The sequence below is a fragment of the Amia ocellicauda genome, chromosome 14, assembly GCF_036373705.1.
Source record: "Amia ocellicauda isolate fAmiCal2 chromosome 14, fAmiCal2.hap1, whole genome shotgun sequence".
Taxonomy (NCBI): domain Eukaryota; kingdom Metazoa; phylum Chordata; class Actinopteri; order Amiiformes; family Amiidae; genus Amia; species Amia ocellicauda.
In genome coordinates, this window is record NC_089863.1 from 22,790,930 (window position 1) to 22,815,462 (window position 24,533).

Here is a 24,533-nt window from a genome sequence, read left to right on the forward strand (position 1 = left end):
ATACAGACACACAGGCAGAAACACAATCTCGGAGACAGACACGCAGTTAGATACAGAAACTCGTTATTTTGTTTCTCATCAGCGCCCCCTGTCTATGACATGCACGCCGTTACGTCATAACAGTTACTCTCGTCTCATGAAAAAAAGAAAAAAAAAGTTCTGGTGTCCTTCTCCGTCTCTCACTCTACGTAACTTTTTCGGGAACTTGGGAAAGCGAAACCCAGGGCGGATTATTCGGAAATACGGGACCGCCGGGGCTGCTGTTTGGAGGTGCAGGGGTGCAGAGGCAGAGAGAGGGGCAGAGACACGGAGGGGGACACGGCGGGTGAGGACCCGGGGGCATCTAGACCGACCGACGGGCAAAACGGACAGACGGAGCAAAACGAGAGAAAACGCGATTGTTGAAACAAAACAATAGAAAGGAAAGAGAGAGGGGCGGTTCTACGTGGCCGCTGGAATACAACGGAGGGCAGACAGTCGTGTCACTCCTGTTAAAACTCACAATCTGGGGAGAAAGAGAAAACAGCCCAGCCCGCATCGGAGCAGGACGGTGGCAGACTAATCACAGCAAGACAAACACTCAGCTGCACGGCTTTTATTTTTGGTGTTAATATTGTTAAAAATAGGGTCCTTATATATTCTTGATCGTTTTCCCACACCTCCCACAGTGGATCTGGGGACACGGATCTGTGTCGTGTGTGTGAGTGTGTGTGTGTCTGTGCGTGTGTGTTGTGGGCTGTGCCAGTCTGTGTCCTCCTGAAAACATGGCCAAGAAGTACGACTTTCTCTTCAAACTGCTCCTGATCGGGGACAGCGGCGTCGGAAAGACCTGTCTGATCATCAGATTCGCCGAAGACAACTTTAACTCAACTTACATCTCCACCATCGGTGAGAAATTACAGATGATAATAATAATAATAATAATAATAATAATAATAATAATAATAATACACACTTTTAAACCTGCTGGGTTGAATTCTATACACAATTGAGTGAGGTATTTGATCCCCTGCTGATTTTGTACGTTTGCCCACTGACAAAGAAATGATCAGTCTATAATTTTAATGGTAGGTGTATTTTAACAGTGAGAGACAGAATAACAACAAAAAAATCCAGAAAAAAAGCATTTCAAAAAAGTTATAAATTGATTTGCATGTTAATGAGGGAAATAAGTATTTGATCCCCTATCAATCAGCAAGATTTCTGGCTCCCAGGTGTCTTTTATACAGGTAACGAGCTGAGATTAGGAGCACTCTCTTAAAGGCAGTGCTCCTAATCTCAGCTCGTTACCTGTATAAAAGACACCTGTCCACAGAAGCACTCAATCAATCAGATTCCAAACTCTCCACCATGGCCAAGACCAAAGAGCTGTCCAAGGATGTCAGGGACAAGATTGTAGACCTACACAAGGCTGGAATGGGCTACAAGACCATCGCCAAGCAGCTTGGTGAGAAGGTGACAACAGTTGGTGCGATTATTTGCAAATGGAAGGAACACAAAATAACTGTCAGTCTCCCTCGGTCTGGGGCTCCATGCAAGATCTCACCTCGTGGAGTTTCAATGATCATGAGAACGGTGAGGAATCAGCCCAGAACTACACGGGAGGATCTTGTTAATGATCTCAAGGCAGCTGGGACCATAGTCACCAAGAAAACAATTGGTAACACACTACGCCGTGAAGGACTGAAATCCTGCAGCGCCCGCAAGGTCCCCCTGCTCAAGAAAGCACATGTACAGGCCCGTCTGAAGTTTGCCAATGAACATCTGAATGATTCAGAGGAGAACTGGGTGAAAGTGTTGTGGTCAGATGAGACCAAAATCGAGCTCTTTGGCATCAACTCAACTCGCCGTGTTTGGAGGAGGAGGAATGACCCCAAGAACACCATCCCCACCGTCAAACATGGAGGTGGAAACATTATGCTTTGGGGGTGTTTTTCTGCTAAGGGGACAGGACAACTGCACCGCATCAAAGGGACGATGGACAGGGCCATGTACTGTCAGATCTTGGGTGAGAACCTCCTTCCCTCAGCCAGGGCATTGAAAATGGGTCGTGGATGGGTATTCCAGCATGACAATGACCCAAAACACACAGCCAAGGCAACAAAGGAGTGGCTCAAGAAGAAGCACATTAAGGTGCTGGAGTGGCCTAGCCAGCCTCCAGACCTTAATCCCATAGAAAATCTGTGGAGGGAGCTGAAGGTTCGAGTTGCCAAACGTCAGCCTCGAAACCTTAATGACTTGGAGAGGATCTGCAAAGAGGAGTGGGACAAAATCCTTCCTGAGATGTGTGCAAACCTGGTGGCCAACTACAAGAAACGTCTGACCTCTGTGATTGCCAACAAGGGTTTTGCCACCAAGTACTAAGTCGAAGGGCTCAAATACTTATTTCCCTCATTAACATGCAAATCATTTTATAACTTTTTTGAAATGCGTTTTTCTGGATTTTGTTGTTGTTATTCTGTCTCTCACTGTTAAAATTCACCTACCATTAAAATTATAGACTGATCATTTCTTTGTCAGTGGGCAAACGTACAAAATCAGCAGGGGATCAAATAATTTTTTCCCTCACTGTATGTATCAGTCAATCAGTATATCAGTGTAACAATCAGTCAGTGTGTCAATCAGTGTATCAGTGAGTCGATCAGTATATCAGTGTGTCAATCAGTGTATCAGTGTGTCAATCGGTCAGTGAGTCAGTTATTGCTTCAGTGTGTCAGTCAGTCACTGTATCAATCATTCAGTGTGTCTATCAGTATATCAATGTGTCAGTCAGCCAGTGTGTTAACCAGTGTATCAGTGTGTCAGTCAGTGTATCAGTCAGTCTCAGTCAGTTAGCCAGTCAGCCAGTATATCAGTGTGTCAGTCAGTCAGCCAGTGTGTCTGTCAGACAGTTAGTGTCAGTCAGACAGTCAGTGTGTCAATTAGTCAATCAGTGTGTCTGTCAGTCAGTGTGTCTGTCTGTCAGTCAGTCAGTGTGTCTGTCAGTCTCATAGTAGAGTGGTGTAGCGGGTCCTGGCAGTTTGAGACACTCCTCCCTCTCTCTCTCTTTCTCTCTCCCTCTCTTTGTCTCTCCCTCCCTTCCTTCCTGTCTCTCTCCTTCTCTGCGTGTAGACAGCATGTCGAGGCGTGTCGGGGTGTGTTCCAGGCAGTGAGAGTGCCAGTGAGAGTCAGTCTGTGTTTCCAAGGCGATCCATGGGTACTCAACCCACATGACCCGAACAACCCCCTCCCGTCCCCACTCTAGACTGGGTATCTTGCTACAAATCTGTAACTCTCCCTCTTTCCCTCCCTCCCCATAATGTAAACACTCTTTCCTCCATCCCCCCTTCCCTCTCTCCCTCCCTATCTCTCTCCAGATCTCTCCCTCCCTTCTCTGTTTGGAGTGGCAGATTTCCTCCACAGATGTGCATACATAAAGTGATCCCTCTCTCTCTCTCTCTCTCTCTCTCTCTCTCTCTCTCTCTCTCTCTCTCTCCCTCCATCTCTCTCTGCAGGAATAGATTTCAAAGTGAAGACCGTTGAAGTCGAGGGGAAGAAGGTGAAGCTGCAGGTGTGGTGAGTCTCAGCCTCACTGCATACATCCATCTTCACTCCGCCTTCTGTTATTCTATTTATAATCCTAACATACTGTCTGTGTCTGTGTGTGTGTGTCTGTCTCTGTGCGTGTGTGTTTCTGTGTGTCTGTGTGTGTTTGTGTTTTGACAGGGACACTGCTGGCCAAGAGAGATTCAAGACAATCACTACTGCCTACTACCGTGGAGCTATGGTGAGGAGGACAGACACACACACACACACACACACACACACACACACACTCTCTCTCTCTCACTTTCTCTCTCTCTCACACACACACACACACACACACACACACACACACACACACACACACACAGATACCTACAGGGGCAGACAACATCAGTGGCATCAGTTTGATCTGATTGCTGCTATCTCTGATTCACATGATGCATTCATTTCCTGGAACTGTATCTGTCTGTCCGTCCCTCCCTTGCCTAGGGGATCATCCTGGTCTATGACATCACCGACGATAAGTCCTTCGAGAACATACAGAACTGGATGAAAAGCATCAAGGAGGTGAGAGTGGAGGTAGCAGAGATAGGACAGGGAGAGAGGGAGGAGGGAGAGAGAGGACAGGGAGAGAGGGAGGAGGGAGAGAGAGGACAGGGAGAGAGGGAGGAGGGAGGAGGGAGAGAGAGGACAGGGACCGAGGGAGGGAGGGAGGAGGGAGAGAGAGGACAGGGACCGAGGGAGGGAGGGAGGGAGGGAGGGAGGAGGCAGAGAGAGAAGAGGAGGTGCTATAGAGATGAGGACAAGGGAGGTGGGGAGGGACCAAGGGAGGAAGGAGGGAGGAAGGGGGGAGGAAGAGGAGGAGGAGGAGGGGAAGGAGAAATAAAGAGTGAGGAGAGGAGGGGATTCAGACTGACACTCCCGGCTGTTTGTTCTTTCCCCCCAGAATGCCTCAGCAGGGGTCTGCAGGATGTTGCTCGGCAACAAGTGTGACATTGAGGCCAAGAGGAAGATTTCCAAAGAGACCGGGGAGAAGGTGGGGCTTTGATCCATCAGTGACCAATCACAGCCGTCCCTCTGCCTGACAGAGAGTTTCTGTGTTACTATTGGTAGACTGGTCTGTCTGTCTGGCTGGCTGGCTGACTATAACTGTCTGTGTGTCTGTTACAATGGTAAAGATGGTTAGTGTGACTGAGGCGAATGATAATGACACCTAACAATGACGAGGCTCCGACTGTGACTGTGTGTGTGGTGTCATTGTGCGGTGTGGTGGTGTCATTGTGCTGTTGTTTTGTCATGTGCAGCTGGCGAGAGACCACGGGATTCGATTCTTCGAGACCAGTGCCAAGTCCAGCATCAACGTGGAGGAGGTGAGTCTGTGGGCCAGACTGTCTGTCTGTCTGACTGCGTTGGCTGTGTATATCAGTCTGTCTGTTAACCTCTCTCTCTCTCTCTCTCTCTCTCTCTCTCTCTCTCCCACCAGTCTTTCATGGCTCTAGCTCGAGACATTCTACAGAAGATGGGGAAGAAATCAGTGAGTACCCCACCGCACGGTGTTATGTTTTAATTTTGATTGAGACTGATTAGTTGCTTAATGAAGACAAGCTGTCCTGTGTGACGCATGGCCTTCACTGACCCTGCTGTACTGTACTGATGTGTCTGTGTGTCTGTCTTTTTACAGGCCATGGGAGGTCGGGAGATGCAGCTGAACACAACGGAGAAGAAAGCGTCCAAATGCTCATTAGTGTAATGAGTAGAGCTGTAGGGGGGCGGGGGTGGGTCTGAGGGGGGGCACAGTTACAGACTGACGAACAGACGGACGGACAGGACAGACTGACACACGGACATTGTGAACACTCACACTCACACACACACACACACACATACTGAGACATGAACGCACTGACACACACACACACATACACACTCTCGCATCGATACCTACACTCACATACAAACGTACTCCTTCCATGCACACAGGGAGGGAGGAACGAAGTAAGGAGGGACAGAGAGAGAGAGAGAGAGAAGGTGGAAGGAAGGAGGGAGAGAGAGGGAGGGAGGGAGGAAATAGAGAGGGAGAGAGAGAGGAAGGAAGGAGAGGGAGGAGGAAGGGAGAGAGAGGGGGAAAAACACGTGATGAAGGTAAGAGGAGAGAATGATAGAAAGAGGTGTGAAAACAGATACACTGACTGACTGACAGACTGACTGACTGACTGACCAACTTTCTACCAGAGTTACCCAACATCCTGTCTTGTTCCTGTTAATGCAGAGTCACTTTCTTCCTGCTAGCTGTAGGTCTTGTATTCTCACTCCAACGTAGTATGTGTGTCTGTCTGTGTGTCTGTGTCAGTGTGTATGTTTGTCTACATATCATTTTCTGTCATTCCCTCTCTGTGTGTGTGTCTGTCTTGTCTCAGTGTGTCTGTCTGTCCTTTGTTGCTTGTAGCACGTTCCCTTCTGTTACGCTGCTGTGTGCAGATAGTGTCCATTCCTTTTCGATCAATATATGGAAATAAATAAATCCCTAAGAATTCTTTAAAAAGAAAATTGTAAGTCTTTTTAATTTGTGTTGTATTATTCTATCTTTGTTGTAGGCATTATAATAATTACTTAATTATTGTAATTCCTAAATTATTATTATTACTATAATCATCATCATAATGAAGAGGAAGAGGCAGAAAATGGAGATGAGGAAGATGAAAGAACCTGCTTTTGAGCAAGGAGTCCTCAGCGAACGGACACTGAATAAACACTACACGTCCCATCAGGCCGTTCGCCTCACAGGAAGTGCGTATAATGTCCGTCACTTGCGTCTCTCCCACTCATTGGTCTCCTCTGACGGCGAGAGCCGCGATTGGACGACGTCGGGCAGGGGGCGTGGCTCGGTCCTACGTGGCGTATAAAGATGCGGAAGGGGCGGCGTCCCTGTAACGTGGGGGCAGCGACGTTTTGTAAATAAGACAAGAATCGATATCATACAAATATTAATAAGGACAGGAAGGAGGAGATGGGCTTAGCCGTGTTTTTCGGCTGTTTTTTCATAGCCTTCGGCCCGGCTTTCGCACTGTTTGTGTTCACGGTGGCTGTGGAGCCGCTGCGCGTCATAATCCTGGTGGCTGGGTGAGTAAACCGGAAGTGACGTGCATAGTGGCGGTGGGGCCGGGAGCACATGAAAATCGGTACGAAAACAAAACGCGTGTATGTCTGTGCATTTAAAAGTTGATAAATAATCGTTTTTGTTAATCGCGCAGGTGGTCAAATCTGATGCTTAATTAGTTAACCGGAAAGAAACATAATTGCTTTGCTCAATAATACGATAAAAGAAAGAATATACATCTCTAATTTTAAAGTTGTATTTACTCCTTTTTTCAATTGTGTGTAAATAAGTGTATAACGTCTGTTTAACCATTCAAACATGAAAAAGTAGACAATAGTACAATAAAGGTGTCTGTGGCAATCCAGGTGCAGGAGCCCATTGCGCCAGCATGTGACGGTTTGGCCAATCAAAAGTCAGGACACGTCAGATAACAGATGGCTGTGCAATGAGGTGAATATAGGGACATCAAGAATTTGGATACAATTAATTTATTTGGAGATTGGAAATTGTGGATTGAAAATACTCATTTTTTGCAAGTGGTTTACAACAGATGTGCCCTGAGATTATAGAATCACTTCTGGAGCTGAGAAAGATTTATAGATTCATAGATTTACAATTAAAGTATTCTGTACTAATAGCTGGAGTGAGAACGGATCTTATTTAATAACCCCCAACACACAACTAGACCAATGAAGTTACATATGAAAACTGGATACAGTGCCTTCACAACATATAACAAATACACACACACACGCCTTGTTTTCAAACTCTGGCGTCAGCATACAGGGTCAGTGCTCTGCTCGACAGCTGGCTCTTTGCAGAGACACTCAAATTACTTTTACAACACCCACTTTTATTCTTTGTAGTTTAAGTGCCTTATCTCTGGTTTCCACCAATCAGCATCAGCTTGCCTATATCTTTTTTCTGTGTTAACGACTTTTACTCCAGAGCCGAAAGTCTGGCCAGACCTCCTGTCTCCTAAGATAGGTGATCATTCTGCGACCAGAGGGGACTTTCTCACTAACACCACAGACAAAGATGCTCTATTATCATCTATCATGAGCACATCAAGCCTGAGGCCTGGTTTGGTTTGCAATAGATCGGTGACAGATCGGGGAGACTCAAAACATGAGAGCGTGTGGGTTATTAATAACTTGACTGTTTAAATAAGGGATTTTTACCACAGAACACACATCCGTACTTGTTAGTTTACCTTGCAACCAATCTTAGACTGGGTTTATGTATTCATATACCCGTTTACTGATTTCCCCTCGCTCTCAGTGTGTTTTTCTGGCAGGTGTCCGTGCTGTTGTCCTCTGTGCTGTGGGTGTGTGCGGTGCGGCTCAGCGACCAGTCAGACGCAGGGCTGCAGTACTACCTCCTGGCCAGTGGGGTGGCGCTGTGTGTGCTGCTGCAGGAGCTCTCCCGCCTCGTCCTGTACAGCCTGCTCAAGTACAGAGAGCCGACCCTCCCCTCCACTCTCTCCCTCCTGTTGCCCTGCTGACTCTTCCTCTCTCTGTATCTGTTTCACTCAATGAACTGCTGTATTGACTCCCTCTTCTCTTCCCAGGAGGGCAAGTCAGGGGCTGGCAACGTTCAGTGGGAGCGTGAAGTCTGCCCCCTCTCTCGGACAAATGGCTTACGGTATGACTGACCCCCCCCACGCTTGACCTCTGACCTGTTCTGTACAAGTGTCCAGTCAATCAGTGTGTATGTGCTGTAGCGTCCGGTCGGCTGGGGCGTCTGCATGTCCTCTGCGTCCGGTCGGTCACTCGGGCAATGCGTGTCTCTCTGCAGTCTCTGGCCTGGCGTACGGAATGTCCAGCGGGGCGTTCTGTGTGGTCAACACTCTGGCCGTGTCGTTGGGGCCGGGAACTCCGGGGATCCACGGCCACCCCCAGTACCTCTTCATCAGCTCAGGTACGAGATGGAGAGACAGACGGGGGGGAGGATCAGGCTGTTCTAGTAGGTGTGTATTCATGCTCTCCCCCCTCCCCCAGCGGTGCAGTGTGTGTGTGCGCTGTTCCTGCACCTGTCCTGGTCAGTGCTGCTGTTCCTGGGCTGTGAGAGGGGCCGCTGGACACTGGGGGCCACAGTCGTGGGCTCCCATCTGCTGGCCTCAGGAGTGGTGAGCGGGAGGATGAGTGGAGGATGACTGACTTACTGAATGACCCCCTCCTGTATTGATGTCCCCTCTCTCTCTCTCTCTCTCTCTCTGTCCCCTGCAGTCACTCCTGAATCCTCACTACGAGTACAGTCTCGGTGTCCTGGGTATGCTGACGCTTGCCATGGCACTGTTGGCATGGGGGGTGGCAGGCGGGTCCCTGGGGAGGCTGAGGTGCTGTGTGTGCAGGGGGCAGGGCACAGGTAAGAGTTTCATGCAGATCAGTCTCGTGTTTTATTCATAATGCCGACTTTGCCTCCATTTTGAATTTGGATTCAAAACAAGCTTTATTGGCACTCACACGTTTCAGCAGTTGCAGACCGGACATACAGTTTTTCTCTCCATCTCTTCTCTCTCAGGTAAGGGCACAGTGAAAGATGAGGCAGCTCTGCCCATGTCTGACTGCAGTACCTCCAGCCTGCATGCCAGGAGGCGCCACTGAGCATCACCCTGTTGAGAGCAGGGCTCCGGAATGAGGCGCCACCGACACCCTGAGCTCCGAGATGCTGCCCTACAGCTCTACACATTGTATACTGTCACTGTGTAAATGAGGCCTGGAGTAATAAAATGTAAATACGGAGGCCTACTGTGTCAAATGGTAGTCTTGCTCTTTTCTCACTCTGTCGATCTTCACCTGATCTTCCGTCCTTGCTATTCTGTCCCTAAAACCTCCCCTGTATTTCTCCCTCCTGCTCTCTATATATATAATTACACACACACACACACACTGAGGGAGAAGGACGGACAGAGTCTCGGAAAGACGGATGGCAACCGGGCGGGGAGACACAGATGAATGGGCAGACTGATGGAGCTAGGGACAGAGACTCACAGGACCAGGGAGTTTTTGTACAGTAACTTTTATTAACAAAGGCATCTCACACTTGGCTTAAAAGCAGTGGAAGTTGAGAGTGAGACCCTCCAGCACAGCGCCCTGAGTCAGCAGGAACGCACCCCCCACACAGACACCCTCAACCAGCTAGCACTGAAGCTCTGTGCTCAGAGCCACACCAACAGCACAGAGCACTGGTGACAGACCCCCAGCAGAGACGCACTCTGACCAGGTACAGACTGAGCGACCACAGCCTGGAGGTGGAGACCGGATGGCACGGGCAGACTGGAGCCCCAGAGACAGACGCCTGTGCGGACAGTGTGGGTCCGGGGAGGTAGACAGGCGCACTTCGCCCTGACCTGCTCCAGATACACACAGGTCAGAGACGCTTCTTCCCCAGATTCACAGCAGAGTCCCGACTCCCCAGCTCAGCACAGAGGCGCGGCTCAGAGTGGGGCCGGGGACACAGAGACTGCGCCGTGATCGCAGCAGAGGACATCACAGCCTGCCACACAGCCAGAGAACTGCAACCATGTCTCCATACCACCAACAGCACGCTAACCATGTAAAATATATGTAAATAACACAATATTTTATTTTATATTTGTATTATTTGTAAACCTTTTTAATGTTATTGTATTTAATTTCAATTTACACAATTGCTTTGGCAGTACTTGTGTGTAAACATCTCATGCCAATAGATTGTTTGGAATTTGAATTTGAGAGAGAGAAGCTGTTTCTGAAATCGCCCACTTGTTCACTCATTCCCTATTCCCTATATAGTGAGTGGCAGTGAGTGCACCATATTTCAGCAGTGAGGGAACTAAATGAGTGAGTGATTTCAGACGCTGACGTCAATTCTCTGCGTTGGAACAATTGGCAGCTGTCACAGACATTTGAACATTTCACCTGTGTGGCTTCATGAATCTTATCATCTCTGTAATCTTTATATAGTTTATATATATACCCTTTTATAAATTGCAATTCAATGTTTTACTGTGCATACCCCTGGCATTGTTTTATTTTTGCATTAATACAAAAATGAATAATACAATTAATATTTTCAGAACTGTTCATTTGGTATGATTATTACATAAATGATAAGAGACTTGTCATGTTTATGTATATTTTATTTTTCTTAAAAAGATAATATAACTTTGTTTTCGGTGCTTGCATTCGCAATTTGCAATGTATTTTTGCACTCTGGCGCCGCGTTGGATTTTGGGAAGTAGGGGTCGGAGAGTATACATCGTATGTACCCTCGAAATCAGATTGCATTGTGGGTAAGAATGAGTGAACAAATGTAGGAAACGAGATGTAGGGAATGAATTTGGACATCACTACAAAATGGCTGACACCCTAAATCAGGGGTGTCAAACTCAATTTTACCACGGGCCATATGATCATTTCAAGTTTCATTCGAGGGCCGCATAAATATTTGCTCATCCCTATTTATAATTCACTGTCAATTGAAAAAACTAGTTTTTTTAACATTTACTATTATTCAAAACACACATCTGACCTAATTGCTGCTCTGAGGGGGTTCATTTGTTGAGGAGACCTGAAACTTTTTCGTGAGGCTAGCTTGTCAACGTCTGGTGTAATGTGTTGTGCTGAAGCGATCTCCAGTATGGAGTGGAGATGCCAGTCGTGATGTTTGGGTGGATTTGCGGAGCTTCATCAGTGACACAGCTGATACAGGCATGCAGGTTTTAAACTCTGCTCCACAGACAGATATTCCCACTCCCAGCTTTCCTAAAACACTTTAACTTCCTTGTCGATTTTTCTTTTCTTGGACATTTTGAGTTGAGTTTATTGCAGATGACTGAAAGAGCAGGAGCGCGGGCAGTAACTCAGCCTGTGATTGGCTGTTAAAACCCTACCTCGCGCCAATGACACTCGCAGTGGCTGATGGGAATTGTAGTTATCACACGCAATTTCCTCATTCACAAGCTGTCGCAGGCCTAATTACTTAATGATACACCACCTTTACAGGGGGCGGATTAAAACCATTGGGGGGCCGTATTCGGCCCGCGGGCCTTGAGTTTGACACCCCTGCCCTAAATAGTGCACTATGTAGTGGATAGGGGGCGGAGAGAGAGAGAGAGGTGTATCGTATAAATGTGACCCTGGGATCTGCTATCCATGCAGCTCCTCCTCCCCATTCCTGAGCAGCGGGTCCCTCTGTGACATCACTTCCTGTATCCTCAGGAAGGCCTCGCAGTCCGGGGGGAAGTGGTTCCTCTGACATTAACAAACATTAACCATTATGATGTATTTAGAGGACAGGGTTCCTCAGACATCAAATGGTCTGAATCTTAATTACTGTTAATTATTACAGACTGATGCAGAGAGAGAGAGACAGACAGACCGATGCAGAGCGAGAGAGAGCTGGAGATAAAATGTAAATAGTCGTTTGTAATGTATGTCATTGTATTTCTGTTTGAAACCAAATCAAAAGTAATCTGTAAATTGTAAACCTATTTTCTTTAAAAGATAAAAGATTAAAGATAATTTATGTTATTTAATTGTTTTTTCTGTACTTTAATTCATCTTGTGATTTATAACTATATAATTTATTTTCTATATATGTATGTATGTCCAATTGCTTTGACAATCCAAATTTGTTTGTCATGTCAATAAAGCACCTTGAATTGAATTGAGACATACCGATGCAGAGAGAGAGAGAGAGAGAGAGAGAGAGACAGACAGACAGACAGACAGACCGATGCAGAGAGAGACACACAGACAGACACATGGACAGAGAGAGCAAGACGGACTGAGGGACAGACTGACCGTGAGGGAGAGGCGGAGCAGACCCCCTCTTGGCACGGCATCCCCCTGAGCGCGGAGACACGACAGGAAGGCCCACAGAGAGACCTCAGAGATTGCATTGCCTGGGGACAGAGACAGATTTTTTTTTTTACAAACTGCTGTACAAAACGCAAGGAAAAAACCAAATGCATAATGAATCCGCTCATAGTTGTGCTGCCTGCGTTGCACCACGTGGACCCCGCCCCTCTCTGAACACGTCCCCCACCTGAGAGGTTGAGGGAGGTGAGGGCGTGGTTTCCGGGGATGAAGACACGCCCCTCGCGGTGCTCCGCCGTGTCCAGCAGGGGGCTGACCGGCTCCGGCGGCTCTGCGGTCTGAGAGAGGTGTAGAATAACGGCACATTTCTAGAATCTGTACAGCTGTTTAAGACATTGTATTTATTCTATTTCTTCTATAGACAGACAGACAGACACGCATCCCGTACCTTAATCAGCACATTGCTGGACTTGTCCTACAAGGGGAACAGAGCAACAACACAGTTCAGAGGGGGGGAAACAGGTGTACCAACCCCCAGTTAGAACTCACTGACTGACATACTGACTGACTGACCGACTGACTCACACACTGTCTGACACTCTGACCAACTGCCGCCCCCACCTCTTGCTCCGCCACGGGGGGGTTCTTCTCCTTGCCCCCCGACCTCACCCCTCGGCCCCGGGACACTTTGGTGTCTGAACCTGCGGAGAGAGAATGGGGGGAGTTTAAGACACAGAGAGAGGCTTTTTCGGGTTGTATGTTGAACCACTCGAGTGAAATGATTGGCTGCTCAAGCTAGGGGAGGCGGGGCTTACCTTTCTTGGTGGCTTTGGCCTCCTCTTTCTTCACAGAGGCCCCTGCCCCTGTCCCCTGATTGGCCGAGGCCTTTTCCTCCTTCTTGGTTGGGTCCTGGGGTAACGCACACGCAGTTCATCAATACCACGCCTGGATAATTTGTATTTCCATTCCATTAGAACATATATACATGTATTTAGCTTATCATTTATGTATTTCCCCGTGGAGGAAACTCACAGTGGGAAGAAATATGTATGGCCTACGTGCCAGTTTAAGAAAACGAAACGGATGAACCTATCTATCTGTATTGATTCGTTTTTTGTTGATCTCAAACTTTTGAAATGCGCCATGTATGAAATAAACATGACTGCGGTTGTTCTCTCGTCTTCTTCAGCTGACACAAGCACTCAGAGCTCTCGAATGGTGTCTAACCCACTGTCCGGTCAGAGACGGACAGAACGGTCCAGGCTGCAGTACCTTGTCCCTCCGCTTGGGGCCGCTCTTGTTGCCCTTGCTGCTGCGCTCCAGAGACGCGCTGCTGGGGTGGCTGGGGGGGCGGTCCGCCTTGGACTCTGAGCGCTGCGTCTGAGCGAGCGAGGGAGGGAGGAAGGGAGAGAGGGACAGAAGTTTAGAAGAAGATTCCCTCTCTCCTGCATAATCTCCCCCTCTCTCTCTCTCCCCATCCCTCTCTCTCACCGAGGGGTGCCTGTCTGGGCTCTCTCGCTCACTCAGTCTTCTCCTCTCTACCGTCTCCTCGTGGGACAGAGGGAAGGTGGACAGAACCTGGATAGAGAGAGAGAGGACAGTGTTAAACATTGAGAGAGAGAGAGAGAGAGAGAGAGAGGACAGAGTGTTAAACATTGTGTGTGAGAGAGAGAGAGCGGGGTCAGAGTGTTAAACTGTGAGAGAGAGAGAGAGAGAGAGAGAGGACAGAGTGTTAAACATTGTGTGTGAGAGAGAGAGAGCGGGGTCAGAGTGTTAAACTGTGAGAGAGAGAGAGAGCGAGGACAGTGTTAAACATTGTGTGTGACAGAGAGAGAGAGAGGTCAGAGTGTTAAACTGTGAGAGAGAGAGAGAGAGAGAGAGAGAGAGGTCAGAGTGTTAAACTGTGAGAGAGAGAGAGAGGTCAGAGTGTTAAACTGTGTGAGAGAGAGAGAGAGGTCAGAGTGTTAAACTGTGTGAGAGAGAGAGAGAGGTCAGAGTGTTAAACTGTGAGAGAGAGAGAGAGAGAGAGAGAGAGAGGTCAGAGTGTTAAACTGTGAGAGAGAGAGAGAGGTCAGAGTGTTAAACTGTGTGAGAGAGAGAGAGAGGTCAGAGTGTTAAACTGTGTGAGAGAGAGAGAGAGGTCAGAGTGTTAAACTGTGAGAGAGAGAGAGAGAGAGAGAGAGGTCAGAGTGTTAAACTGTGAGAGAGAGAGGTCAGAGTGTTAAACTGTGAGAGAGAGAGAGAGGTCAGAGTGTTAAACTGTGAGAGAGAGAGAGAGAGAGGTCAGAGTGTTAAACTGTGACAGAGAGAGAGAGGACAGAGTGTTAAACATTGTGTGAGAGAGAGAGAGAGCGGGGTCAGAGTGTTAAACTGTGACAGAGAGAGAGAGAGGTCAGAGTGTTAAACTGTGACAGAGAGAGAGAGAGGTCAGAGTGTTAAACTGTGTGAGAGAGAGAGAGAGAGAGAGGTCAGAGTGTTAAACTGTGAGAGAGAGAGAGAGAGGTCAGAGTGTTAAACTGTGAGAGAGAGAGAGAGAGAGGTCAGAGTGTTAAACTGTGACAGAGAGAGAGAGGACAGAGTGTTAAACATTGTGTGAGAGAGAGAGAGAGCGGGGTCAGAGTGTTAAACTGTGACAGAGAGAGAGAGAGGTCAGAGTGTTAAACTGAGAGAGAGAGAGAGAGAGAGAGAGAGAGAGAGAGAGAGAGGTCAGAGTGTTAAACTGTGAGAGAGAGAGAGAGAGAGGTCAGAGTGTTAAACTGTGACAGAGAGAGAGAGGACAGAGTGTTAAACATTGTGTGAGAGAGAGAGAGAGCGGGGTCAGAGTGTTAAACTGTGACAGAGAGAGAGAGAGGTCAGAGTGTTAAACTGAGAGAGAGAGAGAGAGAGAGAGAGAGAGAGAGAGAGAGAGAGAGAGAGGTCAGAGTGTTAAACTGTGACAAAGAGAGAGAGGACAGAGTGTTAAACATTGTGTATGAGAGAGAGAGAGCGGGGTCAGAGTGTTAAACTGTGACAGAGAGAGAGAGCGAGGACAGTGTTAAACATTGAGAGAGAGAGAGGACAAGAGTATTAAACATTGTGAGAGAGAAAGAGAGAAGGAGAGGAGAAGGGGATCAGGAGGAGAGAGGGGAAGACGTGGAGATGGAGAAACAGTAAACATGAAAGTCGAGAGCAGAGGGAGCGGGAGCGAGACATGGAACGAGAGGAGGATAGAAGGACTGGAGGGAGAGAGGCATGGGAGGAGGAGGAGGAGAGGAAAGGAAAAAGATATAGGAGGATAGAAGGACTGGAGGGAGAGAGGCAGGGGAGGACGAGGAGAGGAAAGGAGAAAGATATAGGAGGAGAGAAGGACTGGAGGAAGAGAGAAGGAGAGTAAAGGGAAAGAGGAGGATAGAAGGACTGGAGGGAGAGAGGCAGGGGAGGAGGAGGAGGAGAGGAAAGGAGAAAGAGGCGAGAAGGACTGGAGGAAGAGAGGAGGAGGAGAGGAAATGAGAAAGATAGAGGAGGAATTGAGGAGGTGGAGGAGAAGTGAGGAGGAAGGGGGAGAGGAAGAGGAGGAGGTGGAGTGACCTGGGCGAGGCTGGCAGCCCCCTCGTCCCCGATGCCATTGTGGGCGAGAGACAAACACAGAAGAGAGCGATTCAGACGCAGACCCTGAGAGAGAGAGAAAGAGAGAGAGAGAGGGAGAGGGAGAGAGAGAGAGAGAGACAGGGAGACATCAGTACAAAATATTATTAATCTCCAAACTGCTATTCGAAAGCCAGATGTGTCCAGGCGAGTGCCCAGCTGTGTTACCCGGGCGAGGTGCTGAGCTCCGGCGTCCCGCAGGTGATTGAAGGACAGGTTGAGGCTCAGGAGGCTCTTATTGGCCGAGCTGGGCATTGACAGGGCTCGGCCAATCAGACGCGCCCCCTCCTCGTCGATCCGGTTATTCCGCAGGGATAGGTGCGCTAGTCTGGAGGGGGGGCGGGACACAGAGGCGCACACATACTGTGATTGGCCGGGGGAGGGACGCCAGGGGCGCGGGAGAGAGTGAGGGAGAGATGGCCAGAGAAGAGAGAGAATGTGGAGGAGGACAAGGGAGAGGGGAGCAGAAGGGAGGGAAAGAAAGTGAGGGGGGAGGGAGAGAGAGTGAGTGAGGGAGATACTCACTGGCTATCCTCTGATATCAGGAGGTGGAAACTCTGCTCTGGGATGGGAGTGCCTTCTATCACTACTGACCTGAGAGAGAGAGGGAGAGAGGGTTATTATAACACTCACAATTAAACATGTTCAAGTTTAAATCTGAGACAGTGTGGGTTGTGTGGGGCAGTATGAGAGTGTAGAGCAGTGTGGGGCACTTTGGGGGTGAGGGGGCAGTGTGGGCCAGAGTAGGGTAGTAGGGCAGTTTGGGACAGTATGAGAGAGTTTAGAACAGTGTGGGGCAGTTTGGGGCAGTATGAGAGAGTTTAGAGCAGCGTGGGGCAGTTTGGGGCAGTATGAGAGAGTTTAGAGCAGCGTGGGGCAGTTTGGGGCAGTATGAGAGAGTTTAGAGCAGCGTGGGGCAGTTTGGGGCAGTATGAGAGAGTTTAGAGCAGTGTGGGGCAGTATGAGAGAGTTTAGAACAGTGTGGGGCAGTTTGGGGCAGTATGAGAGAGTTTACAGCAGTGTGGGGCAGTTTGGGGCAGTATGAGAGAGTTTAATGCAGCGTGGGGCAGTTTGGGGCAGTATGAGAGAGTTTAATGCAGCATGGGGCAGTTTGGGGCAGTATGAGAGAGTTTAGAGCAGCGTGGGGCAGTTTGGGGCAGTATGAGAGAGTTTAGAGCAGCGTGGGGCAGTGTGGGGCAGTTTGGGGCAGTATGAGAGAGTTTAGAGCAGCATGGGGCAGTTTGGGGCAGTATGAGAGAGTTTAGAGTAATGTGGGGCAGTATGAGAGAGTTTAGAGCAGCGTGGGACAGTTTGGGGCAGTATGAGAGAGTTTAATGCAGTGTGGGGCAGTTTGGGACAGTATGAGAGAGTTTAGAGCAGCGTGGGACAGTTTGGGGCAGTATGAGAGAGTTTAATGCAGCGTGGGGCAGTTTGGGGCAGTATGAGAGAGTTTAGAGCAGCGTGGGGCAGTTTGGGGCAGTATGAGAGAGTTTAGAGCAGCATGGGGCAGTTTGGGGCAGTATGAGAGAGTTTACAGCAGTGTGGGGCAGTTTGGGGCAGTATGAGAGAGTTTAATGCAGTGTGGGGCAGTTTGGGACAGTATGAGAGAGTTTACAGCAGTGTGGGGCAGTGTGGGGCAGTTTGGGGCAGTATGAGAGAGTTTAGAGCAGCATGGGGCAGTTTGGGGCAGTATGAGAGAGTTTAGAGCAATGTGGGGCAGTATGAGAGAGTTTAGAGCAGCGTGGGACAGTTTGGGGCAGTATGAGAGAGTTTAATGCAGTGTGGGGCAGTTTGGGACAGTATGAGAGAGTTTACAGCAGTGTGGGGCAGTTTGGGGCAGTATGAGAGAGTTTACAGCAGTGTGGGGCAGTTTGGGGCAGTATGAGAGAGTTTAATGCAGTGTGGGGCAGTTTGGGACAGTATGAGAGAGTTTACAGCAGTGTGGGGCAGTGTGGTGCAGTTTGGGGCAGTATGAGAGAGTTTAGAGCAGCGTGGGACAGTTTGGGGCAGTATGAGAGAGTTTAATGCAGTGTGGGGCAGTTTGGGACAGTATGAGAGAGTTTAGAGCAGCGTGGGACAGTTTGGGGCAGTATGAGAGAGTTTAATGCAGTGTGGGGCAGTTTGGGACAGTATGAGAGAGTTTACAGCAGTGTGGGGCAGTGTGGTGCAGTTTGGGGCAGTATGAGAGAGTTTAGAGCAGCGTGGGGCAGTTTGGGGCAGTATGAGAGAGTTTAATGCAGTGTGGGGCAGTTTGGGACAGTATGAGAGAGTTTACAGCAGTGTGGGGCAGTGTGGTGCAGTTTGGGGCAGTATGAGAGAGTTTAGAGCAGCGTGGGACAGTTTGGGGCAGTATGAGAGAGTTTAATGCAGTGTGGGGCAGTTTGGGACAGTATGAGAGAGTTTACAGCAGTGTGGGGCAGTGTGGTGCAGTTTGGGGCAGTATGAGAGAGTTTAATGCAGTGTGGGGCAGTTTGGGACAGTATGAGAGAGTTTACAGCAGTGTGGGGCAGTGTGGTGCAGTTTGGGGCAGTATGAGAGAGTTTAATGCAGTGTGGGGCAGTTTGGGACAGTATGAGAGAGTTTACAGCAGTGTGGGGCAGTGTGGTGCAGTTTGGGGCAGTATGAGAGAGTTTAGAGCAGCGTGGGGCAGTGTGGGGCAGTATGAGAGAGTTTAGAGCAGTGTGGGGCAGTATGAGAGAATTTAGAGCAGCGTGGGGCTGTGGGGGCAGAGGTTTTGAGGGTTAGTGACTCACCTGAGGCTGGGGCAGAGGGGTACAGTGCAGCACAAAGAGGTCAGAGTTCGATGTGTCAGCCCCACCCTCCACAGACTGAAACACAACACAGCACTCTGACACACTGCACAGCACTCTGACACATAGAAGAGCAAATCTGATGGACAACACACACAGCGCAGCAAGTCGGACACACAGCACAGCAAGTCTGACACACAGTGAAGTACTCCGAGACACAGCGCAGCAAGTCTGACACACAGCGCAGCAAGTCTGACACACAGAAGAGCAAATCTGAAGCACAGCACACTGACACACTACACAGCAAGTCTGACACACTCCCCTCCCCCCCCCCGTGTACTCACTGCAGTGTGTGGGTGTTGTTCAGGCTGGGGAGACACTTGCTGAGAATCTTGGCCATCCTCTCATCCACCTTCCAGCCTGCACACACAAGCGCACAACACAACACCACACAACACAACACCACACCATACAACACATTAACACAACACACAACCCGATAACACAACACCACAACACAAAGCACATAACAGTTTATTACATTCGGCACATGCATGCATTACTATGGTGGTGGTGCTGTATATGACAGTGTGTAAGTGTTGTACAGTGTGTAATGGTGTGTAACGGCAGGCTGCAGTGTGTTGTTGTATAATAGAGTTTATATTAGTGTGTGTTACAGAGCCTAGTTGTGCAGTTTGGCCCCTATGCCCTTGCTAGGCTGAACTGCAGTGTGTGACTGTGCAGTTTTGTATAGTTTTGCAGTTGTGTGGACTGACGACTGACCTCTGATCCTGACCTCTCGGACACTCCTGGGGTCATCGCCCTCCAGTTCAACCTGGAGGCGGGGCCTAAGGGATGAGGAGGTGGTGTCCAATTGTGATTGGCTCTCCTCTGCAACATGAGCCAATGTGAGAAGAGAACAGGACTGTCAGTCACAGTCAACACATATTAAAGCCAGGGTGAACTCACTCACAGACCAAGAGAGGGAGTCCTTACCTAGGAGGCTCTGGTCCATGGTTGGTGTGGCGGCCTGGTGGGGTCGTGGGGTCACGGGGGGGATCTCTCTTATGCCCATGAGAGCACAGAGTTCTGGGAAATCCACCTCCAGGTTGCCAGTGCACTGATACTCCTCTAGGGGGCGACAGAGAGACACACAGTCACACAGCTGAGAGCTACAGTAACACTACAGTACCACACAACAGTGCTGTTACAATAGGGGGCTGTGCTGTAGTAACAGTGTAGTAGAGCAGTGCTGTTACAATAGGGCGCTGTGCTGTAGTAACAGTGTAGTAGAGCAGTGCTGTTACAATAGGGTGCTGTGCTGTAATAACAATGTAGTAGAGCAGTGCTGTTACAATACGGTGCTGTGATGTAGTAACAGTGTAGTGAAATTGTCTTACCTATAGTCTGAGCTGTAACCTTGTCCTGAAAACTTAATCCTTAGAGTAACGCAGCAGAATGAGAGAGAGGGAGAGAAAAGGATACAGAACTGAGCCCATCACCTCATACAGCCCAGTCCCAGGAAAGCAACCAAACAGCACCAGTCAGATGAGTACACTCTCTCTCTCTCTCTCACACTCTCTCTCTCACACACACACACACACACACAAAGACACAAGAACACAGACACACAGAGAGACAGACACACAGAGAAAGACTGAAAAATTAATTTACAGCACATCTTTGTGCGATAATAAATGTATATATTAATAAATATATAATAACACCTGCAGTCCAGAGGTAAAAATGTTAATAAAATAATTAAGAAATGTGTTTATTTTACCCGCAGTCTTGGAGGAGTCCTCCTCTATCCCAGCACTCCCCCTGTCTGCCTTCTCTTTCTGAACTTTGTCTGTCTTCTTTCCCATCCTGAACTCGGATCTGCAGGTAATGACATATTATATATTTTTTTTTATCAGACAGTTGTTACAATGTATCACATTATTACATACAATCACCCATACAACTGGGTTTGTGCTGGTGCATTCTGGGTACAGTGCCATACTCAGGGGTACAGCAGCAGTGTCCCCCAGCTGGGACTGACCCCATGACCCTCCCTTCCAACCACCCTGCTGCCCCACTACTCCACCCTCCTGCACTACTGCTCCACCCTGCTCCCCCACCCTGCTCCCCCACTGTTCCTCCCTGCTGCCTACTGTTCCACACTGTTCCATACTGCTGCCCATTTACCAGAGGAATTAAATGTGTGTGGCATGTAAGGGAGGGGGAGTAACAGTGTACTAGAACAATTCAGTTCCAATAGGGGGCTGTGCTGTAGTAACAGTGTAGTAGTGCTAGTTCCTAGTTCCTAGGATAACTGGGGGCTGTGGGTCTACTGTAACTAAAGGGAGGTTAGCATTGGATTAAAAATGGTGCGGTGCGTCCACCCCGGTTATGCCAACACAAAGAAGTGCCACTATACAGTTAACCGGGGACAAAAAATATAAAACACCCCCAAACATTCAGCAACTAAGTAACCACCACACTAATGATACCTGTAGTAATAAAACAAAATACTAGTACTTTTTAACAGTTACTAAAAAGAAAAAATAAGCGGCACACTGAGTTATTATTATTATTAATAACGCCCCAAAATTAACACCAGTGCCTGTAGTGCATTTAACTTTTACCCCACCATAGCAATAAACATCATGTTGATTTATTTAAACACATGTGGGTAGAGAAATAGCATGCAATCAAGTAGTCAATTGGGTAAATGTAAAGAATCAAGAAAATAAAACCACAGAATTGATCTCGCAATCTCATAAACAAGTCAATAAATGGCCAAATGGCCCGATAGATTGAATCCCTTTATTTTTATCGTTGGTGCACTTTTTCAAATAGATGCTAAAGGCATTGGCAGGCCACAGGTAACGAGCTGGGTTTTTGTTTTTTAATTCTTAAAACAAAACAAAACAAAAAACACGAGCCCTGTACAGGCCCAGGAGGTGGGTTACATCTCAGACAGCATGCATATGTACACAGAAGCAATGCAACAGACAGTTGTCAACAGAGGCGCATTTTACAGGGTGTTACATAAGTCATTGAGCTCGGCTGGAACGAAAACCAGAAGGGTGGGGGCTCCTCCAGGAGCAGGGTTGGGAAGCACTGTAGTAACCATGTAGTAGAGCAGCACTGTTACAATGGGGGGCTGTAGTAAAAACACATTTCAAACCACACACACTAATGCTAATAGTTATAGTTAATGTAGTTCTTACGAACCGAGCCGAGCCGAGCCAAGAGACGAATGGACCAGCTTCCCGACACCGCACGCATGCGCTCTCTTCAAACCCTGCTGTGCCCAGCTGTGTTTTTGATTGTTCAGATAATAAAATGCATGAATCAACAAATGCTGTTTTTGAGCATTCAAAGGCTGCGTGGGGGGTTGAAAGAGATCAGCCAACAGTCTCGCTAATTTGGTTCATGTATCCGACCTGAAGTCTCATAAAATGAATCAGAAGCGCTTTCTTCTGCAGAGCTCGTCCCGCGTCACTTACGCATTTCCCCAGCTGGCACAGTCACTGGATTAAAGCCTGTTGGTGCCACACAATGGACGCCAGCAAAAATGGTAGATCTGCCTTTATTTCAACGGCAGCTTCCACACTGCTTTAAGAAAGTCTATTTTCTTGTTTATTTCGCTCCGACTGGAAAGTATCTGACTCATCTGAAGTGCTGTAAACCCACAGTACGCACAGTATACGCAACAGGTACAGCAATATCCATTACTGTATAATTGCAAATGAAACCACAAACAAACACATTAAAAGGCCGTGAATGGTCCATAAAACACAAAGTATTAATATATAATATGCATCATAATTTCATTTTTTTATTTTACATATTAACTTTATGATGTAATGAATGCCATTGTATATGAGAACAGGTCCAGAAATGTCCCGGATGTTTACACTTGATGCAAAACAAAAGTTTTTTAAGATGGCATGCTCATAATTTATATATTTAGTAACACCCTGGAGAGTTTCGAGATACAAACCCGATCTCCAGCATTACATTTTAACAAATGCGATCACTACAGCGGTACATATTATCTAACTATTTATTTGCGTGTGTGTGTGCACAGTGAGTTGTGGTAAGAAAACTGAACATAGGGTATGAGGCCTATATAAAAGACTATTGATTGAGATAATCGAATACAATAAATCTGATTTGTCAAGACGTCTGTGCTTATCATTCAATGTTTGCCGTTGTTAATACTGAATACAAAATAAAGTCATTTCAAGATCTGTGCCTAGGTAACATTTATTTGTATTGGACGTGGTTTTCTTCAAGATAAAACTGAAGAACCGTAAAGGCTCACACACAAAAACAGGCACAGTCGTTACTAAAATCACAATATTTACTTGTTTTACTGTTGTTACTTGAGTGCACTTGAAAGTAGCTACTTTTTCTAAAGTCCTGTTTGAATGACTTTTTTAATTTTGCTGGAGTACGTTTTAGACAGAGTATTTTAACTTTTACTCAAGTATAACTGCAACTACTTTTAACGGCTGTGATAATCCGACATTAGCAGCTCTCACCTGCGTCCGCGGCCCGGCGTAACCATGCTCAACATCAAGCGTTGCCAAGGCGCAACTTCCCGTCCCGCCTCCTGCGAGCGCATCAGCCAATCCGCGCCTGCCGCTGTGCCGTCTGCCAGCCAATAGGGGAGGGGTTTAGTGGGGCGTCGTTGGTGTTATTGGAGTCGTGCTAAATCATAATACTGCTACTACTATTAATAATCATAAAGGACTCAGTCAGAGCAGCCGTGTTTTTTTTTTTAATAACATTTTTACAGGAGACAACTCATACACAACAATTATACAGGATAGTGCGACAAATACAACTGTGACAGAGAGCCTGAAAACTAGAGAGACCGAGGAAAACGAACTGAACTCAAACTTGGGGCCCTGAGGTCTGTGTCCGTGTGAGAGGGGCAGTCTGCGAGGCTGTCCGTGTGAGAGGGGCAGTCTGCGAGGCTGTCCGTGCGTTTCGTCTGTGTCGAGAGAGATCCTCCACGTTGCCCAGCCAAGAACTCTGCAGAAACACAACGTGCACCGACATGAATACAGGCTGCCAGTGCTGCTCTCACACACACACTAGGAACTGCAGTGTTTCCTGACCAGTTGTCTGTTGACCCGCAGCACGGTGCTCTGGTACTCGGTGATTCGGCCCAGCCGCTCCGCCAGGCCCCGCAGCGCCTCCGCCAGCAGCCCCGACTCCCGCTCCAGCTCTGCACATAGACGGGGAGAAGCCCGGTCAGACACCCGGCGAGCTGACGACAGTGTAACGCAGACGTCCGCGGTTCTGCACAGATCTGCGGGGCTCCGCCTATGGGGTCGGCGGTATTCTGCAGATCTGCGCAGAACTGCGCAGAACTGCGTCCCTGAATATTCCTGCCCACTGAAGACAATATCACCCTGTCATTCAGGATCTTAAACTCAACCCCTATAATAATAACAACAATAACCTTGCATTGCTTTATCGACATCGGAAGATATCGTTTCCATTCTCGCCCGTCTTTTCTTTTCTTTTCTTTTCTTTTCTTTTCTTCTCCTCCTCCTCCTCTCTCTTCTTGTATTTGAATCTCCTGTCTCCTTTCAATTTGGCGCCATAAGTCTGACGTCACCGGTGCGCCGACTGATCGTAAAATCTAGAGTAAACGCGGTCTTTATAGGATTTTGGTAGTGTACCGTAAATTACATAAACGTTGTGCAGTTTGTTTTGATGTTGAAT

The 24,533-nt window shown here is 48.0% G+C and overlaps 3 protein-coding genes across 4 annotated transcripts; 2 read left to right on the forward strand and 1 right to left on the reverse strand.

Moving 5' to 3' along the window:
* Positions 1 to 121: 121 nt before the first annotated feature.
* rab13 (RAB13, member RAS oncogene family) lies at positions 122 to 6,072 on the forward strand. 2 transcript variants are annotated; one of them, XM_066721168.1, is made up of 9 exons: positions 122 to 888; positions 3,112 to 3,249; positions 3,495 to 3,555; positions 3,706 to 3,766; positions 4,015 to 4,092; positions 4,472 to 4,561; positions 4,830 to 4,895; positions 5,009 to 5,059; positions 5,207 to 6,072. In XM_066721168.1, exons 2-9 carry the CDS (start codon positions 3,210 to 3,212, stop codon positions 5,273 to 5,275), a joined length of 516 nt encoding a protein of 171 aa, XP_066577265.1. In that variant the 5' UTR covers positions 122 to 888; positions 3,112 to 3,209; the 3' UTR covers positions 5,276 to 6,072. The 2 variants fall into 2 exon arrangements, with proteins under 2 accessions (XP_066577265.1, XP_066577263.1); XM_066721166.1 differs by lacking the exon at positions 3,112 to 3,249 and having other exon boundaries at positions 126 to 888.
* Positions 6,073 to 6,462: 390 nt separating this feature from the next.
* LOC136767406 (gamma-secretase subunit APH-1A) lies at positions 6,463 to 9,361 on the forward strand. Its single transcript, XM_066721170.1, has 7 exons — positions 6,463 to 6,645; positions 7,904 to 8,074; positions 8,193 to 8,266; positions 8,420 to 8,542; positions 8,623 to 8,750; positions 8,851 to 8,989; positions 9,146 to 9,361. The coding sequence occupies exons 1-7, from the start codon at positions 6,533 to 6,535 to the stop codon at positions 9,226 to 9,228; spliced, it is 831 nt and encodes a 276-aa protein (XP_066577267.1). The 5' UTR covers positions 6,463 to 6,532; the 3' UTR covers positions 9,229 to 9,361.
* Positions 9,362 to 9,583: 222 nt separating this feature from the next.
* lrrc71 (leucine rich repeat containing 71) lies at positions 9,584 to 23,417 on the reverse strand. The gene is made up of 18 exons (XM_066721171.1): positions 23,339 to 23,417; positions 20,584 to 20,681; positions 20,201 to 20,239; positions 19,797 to 19,931; positions 19,584 to 19,691; positions 19,145 to 19,220; positions 18,804 to 18,878; positions 16,576 to 16,644; positions 16,219 to 16,378; positions 15,994 to 16,077; positions 13,918 to 14,004; positions 13,699 to 13,806; positions 13,242 to 13,335; positions 13,048 to 13,127; positions 12,875 to 12,901; positions 12,656 to 12,764; positions 12,412 to 12,512; positions 9,584 to 11,859 (listed from the first exon to the last, which is right to left on the reverse strand). The coding sequence occupies exons 1-18, from the start codon at positions 23,371 to 23,373 to the stop codon at positions 11,755 to 11,757; spliced, it is 1,590 nt and encodes a 529-aa protein (XP_066577268.1). The 5' UTR covers positions 23,374 to 23,417; the 3' UTR covers positions 9,584 to 11,754.
* Positions 23,418 to 24,533: the final 1,116 nt, after the last annotated feature.